General features: G+C 45.1%; 2 protein-coding genes and 1 long non-coding RNA gene across 4 annotated transcripts in view; 2 read left to right on the plus strand and 1 right to left on the minus strand.

Annotated features, from left to right (window-relative positions):
• Positions 1–1029, plus strand: part of Gart (phosphoribosylglycinamide formyltransferase, phosphoribosylglycinamide synthetase, phosphoribosylaminoimidazole synthetase) — a 22777-nt gene extending 21748 nt beyond the window's left edge. For both annotated transcript variants that reach the window (XM_085685778.2, XM_048422943.3), the window contains exons 21-22: positions 496–611; positions 711–1029. In XM_085685778.2, coding sequence (XP_085541904.2) covers positions 496–611; positions 711–902 — 308 coding nt within the window. In that variant the 3' untranslated portion in view covers positions 903–1029. The remainder of the gene's footprint in view (positions 1–495; positions 612–710) is intronic.
• Positions 1–16514, minus strand: part of LOC146895727 (uncharacterized) — a 24539-nt gene extending 8025 nt beyond the window's left edge. Inside the window, exon 1 of the long non-coding RNA XR_015000656.2 lies at positions 16239–16514. This is a non-coding gene — a long non-coding RNA (uncharacterized LOC146895727). The remainder of the gene's footprint in view (positions 1–16238) is intronic.
• On the plus strand, positions 8908–13827 carry Dnajc28 (DnaJ heat shock protein family (Hsp40) member C28). Its single transcript, XM_087899192.1, has 2 exons — positions 8908–9151; positions 10535–13827. The coding sequence occupies exon 2, from the start codon at positions 10563–10565 to the stop codon at positions 11709–11711; it is 1149 nt and encodes a 382-aa protein (XP_087755318.1). The 5' UTR covers positions 8908–9151; positions 10535–10562; the 3' UTR covers positions 11712–13827.
• Positions 16515–16898: the final 384 nt, after the last annotated feature.

The following is a 16898-nucleotide window of genomic DNA, read 5'->3' on the forward strand; positions in this document are numbered from 1 at the left end:
ATACTCTGTCTGTGAGTATACCATCAGACCTCATTACAGATGGTTGTGAGCTACCATGTAGTTACTGGGAATTGAACTCAGGACCTTTGGAGGCGCAGGCAATATCTCTTAACCGCTGAGCCATCTCTCCAGCCCCTTTTTTGGGTTGTTTTGTTTTGGTTTGTTTGTTTGTTTTGGCACTTTATTTACTATGTGTGTGTGCATGGGGTGGTAGGGTTATCTCATGCTTGTGGTAGTTAGAGGACAATGTGTAGGACTAGGTGCTCTCCTGCTACTCCGTAGGTCCTGGGGATTGAGTTCAGGTTATCAAGCCTGTGGCAGCACCTGTACCCCTTCTTCCTGTAACGCTCTGACCACATCCTATTGTCATTTTTCTATACATATTTGGGCATCTCCCCCAGTTTATTCTCTAAGGTAAATATAGTTGAGCACTTTCCCTTTAACTTTAGAATAAACAAGATCTAAAATTTCTGACCACTGTTTTTTGCTTTCTAGGTAAAATGCTCAACATCCACCCATCCTTGCTCCCTTCTTTCAAGGGTTCAAATGCTCATGAGCAAGTCCTAGAAGCTGGAGTCACAATTACCGGGTGTACCGTACACTTTGTGGCCGTGAGTATGCCTTTTCCTACAAACTTTTGCCTCTGGTGTCTGAATGCAGACTGCACTGGCTAAAAAGCAAGGTTTGAAAACGTCTGCTTCCTTCTCCAGGAAGATGTAGATGCAGGACAAATCATCCTACAAGAAGCTGTCCCTGTGAAGAGGGGTGACACTGTTGCAACTTTGTCTGAACGAGTCAAAGTAGCAGAACATAAGATCTTCCCTGCAGCCCTCCAGCTGGTGGCCAGCGGGGCTGTGCGGCTTGGAGAAGACGGCAAGATCCACTGGGTCAGGGAGCAGTGAAGCCCATTTGCTTGGTGCCTTTTTCTGTTCTTCGTGGTCTTGGCCCAAACTAAAATAGCTGCTATCAAAAAGACTTTAACTCTTACCTGTTACCATTTTTTAATAAACAGATTCATTAAAAACAAAACTTTTTGTAGCCTTTTTTAAGACATCCAGAAGTGGTAGGGTCTAGGACATACACAAGAAACCACCAAGCCTATTAGTGCCTGCCATATTTTTCTGCTCCTAGAACTACCTGAACAAGCAGTGGTCACACCCAGCCCAAAGGCAGCAACCATCCTTGAACTGCTGAGCAGCTTGTGTGATACAACAAGAGTCTGTTCTGCACAGCTGGAGTCTTAAGGTACCTAGGGTACCTAGAGACGGGTTGAAATACGGTTATGTTTAAATTTCGATTTTTTAAAAATACTTATTTTATGTTTGAGTGCTCTATCTGCATGTATGCCATTATCTCAGAAGAGGGCATCAGATCCCTCTGAGACGGTTGTGAGCCACCATGTGGTTGTTGGTGATTCAAACTCAGGACCTCTGAAAGGCAGCCAGTGCTCTTAACCACTGAAGCAGCCCCTGCTTTAAATCCAAAACAACAACAAAGGGTTCCTAACAGCCGAAGATCATTAAACTGTAACCTTAAGAGTACAAGGTTGAGGGTGCAGCTCAGAGCAACAGTGACCCTGCACCATCTGTGGTGCAGGCAGGGCTCCCCCGGCCTTTACCACTCACTGTCATGCTGTTCCTCCACCAGGTGCATCAAAGCCTCCCAAAAACAGCTTCGCTGAGGCTGTCCCCACAGGCAGTGTGCCCTGTCTCGCTATGGACACTTCCCAGCATAGCTGAGCTCCTGCGCTGTGTGATGTGTGAGGGGCGGTGGGAAGATGTAAAGGACGTGCTGTGGCGTGTGAAGTCACAGCAGAGGAGACAATATGAGCTAACCAAACTCAGTCTGGGTTTATCGTCTGAGAAGCTGACATGCTCGGCTTTGTCCTCAGGACCATAAGCACAGTGAGTGAGGAAGTTAATGTTCTAGCTCTGTATTTCACACTGATCTTCATCCATTTTTCCCTAAGGACTGGCCTCCATGGAAAGTAGCTGATCCCATGTCTCTAGAGAAGATCCACGTGTCTGGAACGTCCGGATGCCCGTAAACAATACACCTCAGAGTAGCGGGGCATGGGGAAGAGGCAGCAATGTCTGCCCTGCTTAGGTCCCAGACCCAGTTAGTTCACTGTGGGGGAGTGAGCTTGCTGGGCATCCTCACAGCATAGGTGCAGAGGTTCTCAAAGGGTATGCATGCTTCTCCCCCAACCGGAAAGTTTATTCAGCAGGGCTGCAGCCCCCTCCTGTCTTCCCTGGCCTATATACTCAAGCCCCTCCCCAGGCCGCTTGTAATTAAGGCAGAGTTCCATACAACAGGTGGGAGCAATGACTACTCAGGTGAAGGTCTTCTGGCACTTTCCCCCATGAGGGGCAGTGGACAAGCCCAGATGGGATAACCCTTCGCAGGCCTCTGCAGCTGAACTCCCAAAATGGAGGTTGCTTGGCCTGATGATAGTCACACACAACAGAATATTCCTTAGATGCTGAATGTGAGCGACCATTGGAGTGCAGTGGTAAAAAGGAAAATTAAACCAGGTGGTGGTGGTGCACGCCTTTTATCCCAGCACTCTGGGAGGCAGAGGCAGGCAGATCTCTGAGTTCAAGGCCAACCTGATCTACAAGAGCTAGTTCCAGGACAGGCTCCAAAGCTACAGAGAAACCCTATCACAAAAAACAGAAACAAAAAAAAAAAGGAAAATTAAATTATGAAGACATTATTGAGTTAGTAAATATGGGTATTTATCTCTTACTACGGAGATCATTTGGTTCTATTAGTCTACTTGGAACTGATCCACCTTTGATTACACATTGTGTTCTGGCAGAAGGCTCTGGTGGGGTAGGAGTGTCAGTCAAAGGAAAAGGATTTAAGTTCCCAAAGGTTAAGACAAACATTCTGGAAGGGTGAGAGTCATTTCATGGGAGTTAAATTCTCAGGTTGTTAAGTGACTGTTTTAATTAATCTACAGACATCATGCAGGGGACCAGGGAGATGCTCAGCTCAGAAAGACTCCTGCCTCCAAGCCAGGAATTCAGTCCCCAGGTTCCACACAATAGAAGAAGGCAAATATTCCACACACATGCACCATAACACATTCCCCTCCTGAACCACACATACAGTAAATAAAAAGTGTAAATTTTTCAAAGCCAGATGTGGTAGTGCATGCCTTTGATCCCAGCACTTGGGAGGCCGAGGCAGGTGGATTTCTGAGTTCAAAGCTAGCCTTGTCTCCAGAGTTTCAGGGCAACCAAAGTTGAGAGTGAGATCTGTCTCCAAAAGTGAAGTAAATTATTGAAGTACAATATATACTGTAATAAGAAAGTTTAATAGTTAATTCTTCCTAGTTATTTTTTTTCACTGGAAGTGAAAATAATGCTAAAAAGGAAGGTTCTTAGGCATAATCCCTCTTTTTTTAAAAGTATATTTTTGAGATGGGGTGTGATGGCACTTGCCTTTAACCCCAGAAGCAGGGTCATCTCTTGAGTTGAAGACCAGCCGAGTATACAGAGCAAGTTCCAGTACAGCCAGGCCTACATAGTGAGATCATGTCTCAAAACAAACAAAAAACTAAATAATAAAAAATAAAATAAACTTTTACATCAGCTTACATGGTTTTCAGATACCATGATTTTGGTTTTGGTTCTCAAATTTGATTTTAGATAGGGTTTCATGTTACCCAAGCTGACCTCACTTCAGTATATATAATGAGCTTTTTTCAAATACATTCGTATCTTAAGTTTTTCTATCGAGGCATAGATTCATAACCACACTCCATCCGCCACACCCCAGAGCTCAAGTGACGTCACCAATGCTTTGCAGAGCCCTCTGAGTCCTTGTCCTCTGTCGTCCCCTTGGGGGAAGAACTCCTTTGTTGTTCTGCCTACTTATCTTTCCAGTAAGAGTTCTCTACTACGTAATTGATTCAGGACTGGTTTTACATGCCTTTAAACTGAGGATTTGGAAGATGGAAGCAAGTGGATCTCTGTGAGTTTGAGGCCAGCCATGGCTATAGTGAGAGCCTGTCTCAAATATATATTTAAAATAAGCAAGTGATTAAGGGATTTCTATTTGGAAATAAAGCTGACTGCTTCTAATTGGCTTTGCCTGATTTTATGTGAACTGAAGTTCCCAAAAGAGAGCCACACCTTTGTTACAGGTTCCTTCCACAAGGCGATGCCCTGCTCTGAAAGTCTGCGACAGGAGAGCTGGAATGTTGTCTATCCAGAGGCAAATGTTCTTGGGCTACCTTAGCCCCCTAAATTGCTATGTATTGCCCACCTCTGTGAGTGATCAAACATCTTTGAGACTACAATCCTTCTGGAACGAGCAGACTCCTAGCTTTAATACAAACAGCCTACAACAGATCCCCAGCAGATGTTTCCAATAATGTATTTGCGAGACATCTTAACTTTGTAATTTTCTTTGTTCTGTTGTCATAAAAACAAAATGAAACTGTTACCATTCTGGGATGTGGAATTTGGGGGCAGCCTGAGTCTGTTCTTGGACACTTCTGCTTGCCTTTAGAATAAATAACCTCGTATTCCCTTTGAGCCAAGAGGGGTATGTGTGTGTGTGTGTGTGTGTGTGTGCGTGTGTGTGTGTGTGTGTGTGTGTGTGTGTGTGTGTTGGCATCAACATCTGTATAATGGAATACTACAAGATATGTGTACACTTTCTGTCTTTAGCTTTGTTGGCTCACATTAATGTAAAATCCATAGTATATGTTTTTCTGAATCACAATTCAGTGTGTGAAATACCAGTTATTCATTCTGCTGATGCCATCTGAGCAGTTCAAGTCTAGAGCTATCATAATAACCACTGCTGACCTTATCGTCACTTTTCTGCTTTGTGCCTACAAATAGAATTACTGGGGCACCAAGTATTGATGTCTTCAGCCTTAGCAGACACTGCCAGTCTTCTGCCAAGTCCTCTGGTCAGTTCACGCTCAAACCAATGGTGTATGAGCCCCCACCTGATGTTTCTGCCATAGGATTTGAAAGATGCCTTGATTTCTGCATTCAACGGGAAGTTATTGATCTAAAAAAATATTGCTTCATGTGCAAGGCTTCGTGCCAAATGATCTACATGCATTATGTAATTCTCACAAGATCAGTATCTGAGGCAATGATTACTTCCTCATGTGTAAGCAGAGAACAAAATACCACTTATGTCATAGCGCTATTGCAAGGATTTAGAAACTAAAGCCCAAGCCTCTTGGTTCTCTTGACTGACAAGAACCTCTTGATAATGCAGAGTTAGAATATTACAGAGCCAGAACAATGCCAGGTGGTGTCACAGATACCTTTAATCCCAGCACTTGGGAGGCAGAGGCAGGTGGATGTCTGTGATTTTGAGGCCTGCCTGGTTTACAAAGTGTGCTCCAGGACAGCCAGGGCTACACACAGACACCCTATTCTGAAAAAAAGTAATATAAAAGGCTGGGTGGTAGTGGCCCACGCCTTTAATCCCAGCACTTGGGAGGCAGAGGCAGGCAGATCTCTATGAGTTCAAGACCAGCCTGATCTACAAAAGCTACAGAGAGTCCCTGTCTCAAAAAAAACTAATAATAATGATGATGATAATGATAATATCATTATTATATATAATGATAATATATAATGATAATTATCATCATTATTATATTTACGGAGTCATAACCAATTTATCTTGAGCTACTTTTAGTTTAGTTTTTTAAAAATAATTATGTATATTGACATAAGGGTCAAATCCCCTGGAACTGGGGCTACAGACAGATGTGAGCTGCCATGTGGGTGCTGGGAATTGAACATGGGTCCATCCAGAAGAGCAACCAGTGCTCTCAACCACTGAGCCATCTCTCCAGACCCCTGGTTTAGCTCTGTTTTTAAGCCATTCCTCTCTGACCAGTGTCTAACTGAACAACCATGCAAAGCTTTGCAATGCATCCTTAGCTGACTACTGGCTTCCACCATACCTAGACGGCATCTGAAACCAGTACCCCGTTTTCTCCACTCTACGGTAGCACTCCAACCTGTGGTCCCCACCCAGGGACTTGGTAAGTGTCTGGATTTATGACTTTCTTTGTTCTCTCATGTACTTACTTCTACTGTGGAACACATTATTCTGAGCAGGCTGAATCTGTGCTCCTCAGGCAGTTCATTCATAGAGCTCAGAATAAACTATTTCTTATTCCTTTTGGGGTGAGAACTCTTTGGAATTTGTTTTTGTTTCTGATTTTTGTTTGTTTGTTTTTGGCATGGACTTTTTAACACAGAGGAGTACTTACCCCAATGCCTGGCAAGCAGCAAATACTAAATACACATTTGCAGTGGTGTATTATTTGTATTTTGATAAGTAAATCTTGCCTGAAAACCAGAGGCAAAGCTAAAACCACTAGAGGTTAGTAATGGTGGCACAAACCTTTAATCCCAAAATTTGGGAGACAGAGTCAGACGAATCTCTGTGAGTTCAAGGCCACCCTGGGCTACACAAGATCAATGCAGAAATAAATCCAGGTGGTGGCTGCTCACATCTTTAAACCCAGAACTAGAGGGGAATATGAAATGAAAGGAGACAGAGTATGTCTGCTTAGTTTATGGTTGCCCGGCCTTGGTAGAGGTAAGACTTCTCTAGTGGCTTGGCTGCTTTGTTTTGAAGTTGAACCCCAGTTTCTGTTTCTGGGTTTTTATTATTCGTGCTACACACATATACTATTTTTAAAAAATATATTTTATTTTACATCTAGAAGCATTTTGTTTGCCTGTATGTATATCCACCATATGTGTGCCTGGTGCCATAGAAGTCAAAAAAGAGCACTGAATCCCTTGAGTCAGATGATCGTGTACCACCATGTGGGTGCTGGGAATTGAACCCAGGTCCCCATCAAGAGTAACAAGTGCTCTTAACTACTGAGCCAGCATATAGTCCCACATTTACTACTTTAAAAAATATTATTTTGTGTGTATAGGTATCTTGTGCACATGTATGTCTGTGCACCACATATGTGCCTGGTGCCCACTGGGGCCAGAAGAGGACATCAGATGCCCTGGAACTGGAGTTACAGACAGTCGTGAGCCACCACGTTCATGCTGGGAATAGAACTCAGGTCCTCTGGAAGAACAGCCAGTGCTCTTATCTGCTGAGCATCTCTCCAACCGCCATATTTATTATTTACCAGTATTCTGACTTTGAGAAGTAATATCTTGTCTAAAGTATACAAAATGTGGAATAAATAGGATTTTCAACTCAAGAAGTTTTTGTTTTTTTAAAACAATCGAGAGGAAACTTGAAAATGAATAATTTTTTTTTTTTGAGACAAGGTTTCTCTGTGTAGCTCTGACTGTCCTGGAATTCTGTAGTCAAGGCTGGCCTCAAACTCACAGAGATCCACTTGCCTCTGCCTCCCAAGTGCTGGGATTAAAAGTGTGCGCCACCACCACCCAGCAATGAATAAGTTGATAAGAGCACTGACTGTTCTGGGGAACCCAGGTTCAATCCTGGGAACATACTTGGCTCACAACTATCTGTAGCTCTACCTGGTGCAAAGGTATACATACGTTCAGACAAAACACCCATGCACGTAAAGTCTAGATAAATACATAGATAAATAAGGGCTGGGGAATTGACGCAGTGGTGAAGAGCCCTTATTTTTTTATTTTTATTTTTTTATTTTTTTCGTTTTTGGTTTTTCGAGACAGTGTTTCTCTGTAGCCTTTGGGGCCTGTCCTGGAACTAACTCTTGTAGACCAGGCTGGCCTTAAACTCACAGAGCTGGGATTAAAGCTGTGTGCCACCACAGCCGGGTAAGAGTCCTTATTCTTGCAGAGGATCAGGGATTGAGTCCCAACACTCACACCCACCTGCCACCTGGAAGCCAACACTGTATTTCAGAAACTACCAGTTCCTCCTCCTCCTCCTCTTCCTCCTCCTCCTTCTCTTCTTCCTCCTCTTCCTCCTCCTCCTCTTCCTCCTCCTCCTTCTCTTCTTCCTCCTCCTCTTCCTCCTCCTCCTCCTCCTCCTCCTCTTCTTCTTCTTCTTCTTCTTCTTCTTCTTCTGCTATTTTCTTGTTTGTTTGTTTGTTTGTTTTTCTTTGTATAGCCCTGGCTGTCCTGGAATTAGGTCTGTAGACCAGACTGGCCTTGAATTCAGATCCACCTGTCTCAGCCACCTAAATGCTGGAATTAAAGCCCGGCACCGCCACCATGACCTCAGAACAACCTTTCCTAGTCCTCACTAGCACCGCATATACCCGGTGCAAAGACACACGAGCAGGCAAAACATCCATTCACATAAAGTAGAAAGGGGGGCTGTTAAAAAATAATCAAGAAATTGCTATACAAGGTGGGAGGGGAGCTTGTTTAGTTCTGCCCGTGATTGAACTTAAAGCCACAGACCTCTCATTTTTTCCTCCCCCTTCCAATGCCTGGCCATGTGCAGTGCTTTGCTGTTGTTCTTGCTGCTGGCACAGTTGACAGAGCTCCGAGAGTGCTTGCCTAGCATGCACAAGCCCTTGGCTTTCTACCCCCAGCGACCTATAAACAAGTGACGAAGGACTGTAAGATGGAGGAAAGGCCTGCAACTCAATGTCCTCCTCTACTAGATAGTGAGTGCAAGGCCAGCTTGGGCTAAGCGAGATGATGCCTGTCAAAAAAACAAAAACAACAAACTTCCAACCAACCCAAAAGACTAGCAGAATGAAAGACCATCTTTCTAGGCCTAAGGAAGCCTACTGACAGTACAGGTGTACCACAGGGGCAAACAGCCTAATCTTCCTTCGTCCAGAACAATTTATCGAGGGCAGGCTCTCTCCAAATCACATACACTTTAGGGTCACTCCTCTGGAGGCCCCAAGGCCCCCCGCGCCGCACCTGCGTAGAACTACATTTCCCATAATCCCAACCGTCCAAACCCTGCCCTCGGAAGCGGGTGGAGGCGGAGCCTGTTGCCCCCTGGGTACAACGGGCGTCCAGGGTGTTTGTCCTCTGCCCCTTGGGGTATGGTTCTGTTAAAGGAGCTCGGTGTCCCTGGTGAGGGAGGCCGCCTATCGCAGCGAGGAATGATGAAGGGCTCCGCAGTATAGCGCGGCAGAGGCGGCCGGGACGGAGGGGGGCGAGCGTGCCAGCGCAGAGACACAGCGGGGGGGCCACGAGACGCTGAACCCCGCCGGTCTGTGAAGGTGAGTAGGGGGTGAAGCGGCACTGACAGCGCCCTGAGACACCCCTCACCACGGTGAGCGTAACTACCAGCATTCCAGACAGCTCTAAAATCCACTGACCCCTAGCTTATGACATCGGGGTTCTCATGACTTCTAAAACGCGCCTTGCAATCAAAGGTCCAGTAATTCACATCTAGTAATCCTCTGGTACTTCCTTCATTGCCTTATGTCAGTGTTCAGTGTCTTTCTCCTCAGGACCATGCGTTTTTAATATGGCAGGTGTTCACTCACCATCATGCCCTCCCCCCCGCCCCCCCCCCCAGTACTTAGCCAGTTGTGAGGTGCGGAGCTTAAAAGTTGGTTGCACGCTTGATTCTTTCTATTCAATCTAGTATCACACTTAGTACCTGTCTCTGATGCTCCCTGTTTGGTGTGCAACAAGTTATTCATGACGACCACTGTACAGTATCTGCCAAAAATAAATAAAATGAAATGGTACTTGGGGAAAATTTGCAATTTGCTGAGCATACAATTAAACCAACTGTGGGGCTTGGTAGCTCATGCACTCTGGAGACAGAGGCAGGCTGAGTTCAGGGCCAGCCTGGAATACTTAGTGAGTTTCAGGACAGCCAGAACTGTGTAGAGAAACCTGTCTCAAACAAACAAACAAAAACCAGTCAAGCCAAGTCCTTACTGTGCCCCTAATCATTTGTCATACCTTTAACATGATTTGATTGGGTTGCTTAACCTTCTTTCAGGTCCTGCTTTTCTTATAAAATGAGAAAACTGGTTTAGGTGACTTCTAAGACCCTTCTAGGTCAAACATTATAAGCGTGGTAGAAGAATTCAGATTGTTTCACAATATGTAATTGATAAACATCAATGTCTACCTTCTAGCTAACATCAGTAAAATAATAATATAAAAAATGTATATATTGCTAGGTGGTAGTGGCATATGCCTTTAATCCCAGCACTTAGGAGGCAGAGGCAGGTGGATCTCTGTGAGTTCGAGGCCAGCCTGGTCTACAAGAATAGGTTCCAGGAGAGGCATCAAAGCTACAGAGAAATCTTGTCTCGAAAAAAAGTATATATTTTGCATGGCAACTTTTTTACAAAGAACTCACTTTTTCTTTTTTATATGCATATGGGTGTTTTGCCTACATGTATGTCTAAGCACCACATGCATCCAATGCCTGAGTAGGCCTGAAGAAGGTGTTAAACTCCCTGGAACTGGAGTTAGGGACATTTATTAGCTGCCATCTGTGTGTTGGCACCAAACTCTCTTGCCCCAACAGCTGACACTTACTAAGAACATGTAACCCACACCTTAATTTACTTTGTTATTGAAAAAAAAAAGAGAAAATTACTGATAATACAAGTTTGTTGCTCATCGCTGTTTTGTAGGTCATGGTTAGGAAGAATTCTGAATACAATGATAAACACAGTATGCATGAAGATGGCTCAGATCTTAAGACCACAACTAATAAATGCTTCACTGATTCCTCACGGGGTAAAAATGCTGTCAGATCCTGGATCTAGGATGATCTCAACCCATAAATCCAAGAAGAAGATCAAAGAATATTATAGGCTGCTGAATCTAGATGAAGGATGCTCTGCAGATGACGTCAGGGAGTCTTTTCATAAGCTGGCCAGGCAGTATCATCCAGACAGCGGCTCTAATAATGCTGATTCTGCAACATTTATAAAGATCGAAGAAGCTTATCGGAATGTGCTTTCCCACGTGATAGAACAAAGACAGGCCAGACAGAATAAAGCTGAAGACACGGAAGAAGAAGACAAATTCAAGTACAGTACACCTCAGCACCGGCATTACTTAAGCTTCGAAGGTGTTGGCTTTGGGACACCAAGTCAGCGAGAGAAACAGTACAGACAGTTTAGGGCGGACCGTGCAACGGAGCAGGTGATGGAATATCAAAAACAGAAACTTCAGAGGGAACACTTTGCCAATAGCATAACTGTCAAAGATGTAAGACAGAGCAAAGAACAAAAGATAACTCAAGCCATAGAACGCCTGGTGGAGGACCTCATCCAGGAATCGATGGCCAGAGGAGACTTCGACAACCTCACCGGGAAAGGAAAACCTCTGAAGAAGTTTTCTGGCTGTTCATATATTGATCCCATGACTCACAACTTAAACAGAATATTGATAGATAATGGATACCAACCAGAGTGGATTCTGATGCAGAAAGAAATCAAGGATACCATTGAGCAACTTCGAGAAGGACTGTTAGTATCTAGGAAGAAACTTGGGACCCCTCTGACACCCGAAGGGCAGAAACAGTGGAAGCGCACCTGTGAACAGTTTCAGGACAACATCCAAAAGCTAAACAAGCGAATCAGTGATTTCAACCTGATTGTTCCCATCCTCACCAGGCAGAAAGTCCATTTTGATGCCCAGAAGGAAGTGATCAGAGTCCAGAAAATGTACGAGGCCTTCATAGACGCGAAAGAAAACACAGGGGAAAAGCCAGCCGACGTTAGCCAGGAAGAAGAGAAAGTGCCCAGAGTCAAGACAGGCTTTCTAAACTGGTTGGCTTTGTGGAAATTCATTAAAATTTGACTCTTGACATTCACGTTCATTCCTGCTCTGGTCAGTCTTGAGTTGCCCTGACAGCAGCTGTAGAACCTGAGATTGATTGTTGTACCCAGGGACCTGAGAGTTGTGTGCCTTTGTAGTGTTTACAGAACTAATCACACCCTGGTGATAGATGAGAAAATTGTAAGAAACCAGCTTGAGAGAAAATTCAGTCAGCATTGCTATAAATAAGGCTGTGGCGAGAACAAGGTCCTCCTTCTGAAGGGAAGGTTGAGCCACAGCAGCCTGCAGGTGATGGGTAGGACAGACTCCGATCCTCGACTGCTCGGGGCGCTCCTGGAGCCTCAGTGCACTTTGAAGCTCTAGGAACTTAAAGGCCGTCGCTGTTGACATTTCTAAACGTAGGTGTTTAAACAACAAAACCAAAAGATGCATTTTGAAACACAAAACTGAAGAAGTCGTAATGAGACTTAACCAACTAAAGTCTCCAAATGAAATTTAAAAATCTCAAGGAAAAAAAAGAAGGGATGGAGAAACAGCGGGGGAGGTGGGCAAGGGTTAAGAGTGCTTAGTCCTTGCTGCTCTTGCAGAGAACCAGAGTTCAATTCCCAGCACCCATGTCAGGTTGCTCACAACTGCCTCGAACTCCAGCTTCAGGGATTCAGTGTTCTCTTTGGCCTCTGTTGACACCTGCGTGTGTGTGTGCGTGTGTGTGTGCCTGTGCTTACACACATAGATATACATACACATAAATATTATTAAATTAAAAATCTCCAGATGACAGATAGTTTTTGCAGGTTTGCTACTGTATATTTCTGAGCTTTAGCTCCAGATTGTTGAAAAGCTTTTGGATCACCTGCTGGATGGAGGAAAACTGAAGGTCAGGAAATAGCCTGCTGGGACTCTTGTATTTACTTCCCTGTGGGCACTAGACAAAGAAACAGCCAAGCAAGTACAGGAGCTAACTTAAGATCCACTGGCTACAGAGGTTCATCTTAAACTAGTTGATTTAAAAGTTCTAAAAATAGTTTCCAATGCTAAAGAGTTTGAATGTATTTTTGTAACTTTTAGAGGGGGCAATAATCTTTAAGATTAGCCGGGCAGTGGTAGTGCACACCTTTAATCCCAGCACTTGGAAGGCAGAGGCAAGTGGATCTCTGTGAGTTTGAGGCCACTCTGGGCTACAAAGTGAGTTCCAGAACAGATTTTTACACAGAGAAATCCTGTCTCAGAAAACAAAGTACTTAAGAGTTCACATCTGGTTTGTTCTCTGGTCACAAGTTGAAAAGGTAAGTTTCCATAAACTCTCCTTAAGCCCCACGGTGTCCTAACATAGACTCCCTAGAGACTTTTCAGCAGCATAAGAACCCAGATTACTGTCTTGGGGACCCAACTTCCCATCTTGGGGTCCCTTTGATAATGAGGTATCTGAAGTTTGTTCCTTGGCGGCTTTGGCAAGTGATGAGAAAGGAGTTGATGAGATTGTTGTTCTCTCCCTTGAGAACATCTGGGGCTCTTGGGTTTGGCTAATCACTTTGAGCACAGAGTTGGGTGCCTAGGAGGAAACCAAGGTGGGTGGAGAGGAACCAGTCCATCTCCAGACAGCAGAGAGATGGAATTTGGAAGAACAGCTCCCAACGCTGATTTGGGGCCAAACAAGTCATTCTGGAAAGTTTATGATGATTAAAACAACGAAACCTACATCCTCAAAGGAAGTTGGGGCCCTTCTGCTTACCTGAGTCCTCAGAAGGACTTCAGGGTTCTTCTGCTTCCCTGCATCCTCAGAAAGAAGTCATGGCCTTTCTGCTTCAGTGATCAGCCATAGTTAGCATGATAAACAATTTTTTCTTTTATTGGAGTTTTTTGGCTTTTAAGGTTTTATATATATATATATATATATATGAAATTATCCAACAACATGAAATCATGAAATATAGTTTTGTGATAGAGTATGATTCCAGAATATTTTAGAAGCCTATTTTTCTGTGACTCATGTTTAAAAATGGGAATTTGGAGTAAACATGAATGAAATAATTTTCAGTATTGTACATGAGAAGGTGAAGTTACCAGAAGACTATTAATTCTACTACCATTCACTTTGTTTGCAAATGTCTATATTAATAAAATTATGTTAATGATTGTCTAGTCGTCCATTGTTCTATAACAAATAGAACACACATTTAACAACCCGAGTGGATTTTTAAATCTTGTTTTAATTCTTGTGTTACTATTTTCTTTAAAAATTTTTCCATCTATTTGTATGTGTGTAGGTGTTTTGCTTGCATGCATGTTTGTGCACCATATGCATGCTAGATGCCCAAGGAGGCCAGAAGTGGGTAGATCTCTTGTGCCTGGAGTTATAGACAGTTGTGAGCTACCAGAGAAGTGCTGGGAATTGAACCCAAGTCCTCTGGAAGAGCAGCAGGTACCCTTAACCCCTGAGCCATCATCTCTCCTGCCCACCTTTTTCTTTTTTATTGTTTGAAGCAGTTTTGTGTAGTCCAGACTGGCCTCAAACTCACTACGTGGTGAAGGATGACTTTGACCTTCCGAGCTCTGCTTCCCCCTCCCTGGTGCTGGGAGTGCAGTTGCGCATCACTGCATCACTGCACCTGTTTCTGTAAGCTGGACTACAACAGCCGGGGTTTCACATGCTAGGCAAGCACTCAGCCGGCTGAGCTACACCCCCAGCTCCCCCAAATCTTTTTGGTGTATGACAGACATCTGACTGTGACATCAATCTTCACGTAAAAGATGATTTACGTAAAGACAGCCTCAGTTTAGTAACGTGTCCAGGAAAGGGCGTGCAGGGTTTTAGTCTGCTGAGGCAGAATTGATCCTTGTGCTGTCAGCTCTTCCGCTTACCGATAATTCATAGTCGGTCTACCTTCATGGCTGCCGCTGTGATCAAACACCCTGGCAAAAGCAGCTTGGGGAGGAAGGGTTGATCTCCGCTCACTGTTCCTGGTCAGAGTCTGTTGTTGCAGAGAAAGCTGGGCACCAGGAACTTGACACTGCCAGTCCCATCGCATCCACAGGCGGAAGTGGAGAGACGCAACGCATGCGTGCTGCCTGCTCGCAAGCTTTTTCTATCATACAAGTCAGGACCCAAACGTGGGGAATAGTGTGGGTACCCTTTTAGGTAAGCCTTCCCACATCGATGGAGGCCAGCGAGACAACCCCCACCCCTGATCCCAGGCCTGCCCAAGGCTAGTCTGATCCAGTCTGATCTAGACACTTCCCATAGAAACTCTTCTCAAGTGACTCTGAGGTCACACCAAGTTGACAAAACGGCCATAGCAATTTCAAAGCACATTGACAGACACGTGCGGAGTTCTGCCTTTTTCTCAGCCCCCTTTGCACTGCTTCTTTCTCTAGACCAGGACTGGCCCAGTGACCTGAGGCTAGAGCCTCGGATCCATAGGCCCAGTCTCAGCCCTAAAGCTGAACCTCAGGAGAACAGCCACGGTATGATGTCGGAAGGAGAGAGAATACCCCAGGGACAAGCAAATGTGCATATTCAGTCACAAAGGGTTCAGAAATGTCCCAAAAGGTGGGAGTAACCCAGTGAGGGTACCCCAGCAGTTGGTAACAGGAAGTGCATCTGAAAATAATATGCCAGCACTTGGGAGGCCTTTAACCCCAACACTGGGGAGGCAAAGGCAGGTAGATGGCTGTGATTTTGAGGCAAATCTGACAGTGAATTCCAGGCCAACCAGGACTACATAGTGAGACACTGTCTCAAATTAATGGGGAAAAAAACTAAAACTCAAACTAAGAGGCATGGTTAAGAGGAGCCCATGCCTAGGAGGGAGCATGGCGGTGCCCCCCAGCTGACTAATGGTTTCCCTGTTCTTAGAAACACCATCTTTCCCTTTGGACAGTGTTTGGTCTTCCGCTGTCTGTTGATGTCAAGACTTTTACTATCACTCCACCTGAATTCTCAGAGAGCTATAATTGAGGGGACCAAATGGACTCGTCACCCTTAAATGTAACCCTGGAATACAGACTCCCTGGTGTGTCTGTCATTACCGCCACCCTGGCCTTAGGCAGAGGACAATGGACCCCTCTACATCCGTGTTTAAAGACAAACACAAATGTAGTAGTAGCCCCGGCACCAACAGCTGACACTAGAACGGACCACCCGGTCCTTTTCACTTCAGGCTCAGGCATCAGGAGAGGGGAAACGGTCCTTAGGATGGGACAGCCTCTCCTATAGCTTTCTCCAGTTTGCCTGTAAGCCTGTTTCCCAGCCTGCTGGAGAGTGACAGTCTCGGTCATCTCACCCCAGGAACACCCTTAAGGGCCCAAACCGTGCCTCTGTTCATCCAAAATCTAGAGTAGGGCCTAGGGAGGATGGGACTTTCTTTGCCACCAATGACAATTTCAAAGATCTGGCTTCCTGTGGGAGGGCCCAGTCTTCACAGGTGGCTGACAGGAGCAAGGGCATTTCCCAGCACTCTTAGGAGACAACAGACCAGATGCATGCAGACATCTCAGTGAGCTTACGGATGTTCTCAGAGAGACCCACAGCTGCGGGAGGGTTCCTACCTGGGGTTGACAGGTAAAGGGGACATCCGTGGTGCCGAAGATCTGCCGTGAGTGTTTACCCACTAGTGTTGATGGTTGGTTCCCGCCTCCTGTTGCAGGTAAGCTTGGCTCTGTCCACTTTCTCATCCAGCTACAGTGCGTTAATCCATCTGGTATTACCATAAGCAAATGCCCGGGGAGGGCTATCTTTAAGAGAGACGTACACGTAGTCAACAGCACTGGGGACCCGGGGTGCAGCCCTGCCGCCAGCCCTGGCCCGAGTTCCCTGGTTGCATCAGGGCTGGAGCCTGGCGACAGAGAGATTGCATCTGTAAGCAGGAAGTCAGAGGGAAACTGGGTAGGGCCAGGTTCATGCTTTTGCAATAACCGTTCGGGAAGAACCATTTAGAGTCCTGGGTAATACACCCTGATCGCTTCCTGGAACATGTCTCCAGTTAAGCTAGCCCCCCATCACTGGACTGCACCTCCAATACTGGTGGGATTGTTTCTTGAAACAGGTCTCTCTAGTCCAGGCTGACCTATACTCACAGCATCAGGAGCTGGAATTACAGGCATGCAACACTACCCTAGGCTCCAGACCCTACTTGATGTGGTTTTTATTAACACTTAGTAATTATTCATAATTATGAACTTCATTATAGCATTTTCATACATGTATGT

Source organism: Myodes glareolus, chromosome 2 (assembly GCF_982192425.1).
Source record: "Myodes glareolus chromosome 2, mMyoGla1.1, whole genome shotgun sequence".
Lineage (NCBI taxonomy): Eukaryota > Metazoa > Chordata > Mammalia > Rodentia > Cricetidae > Myodes > Myodes glareolus.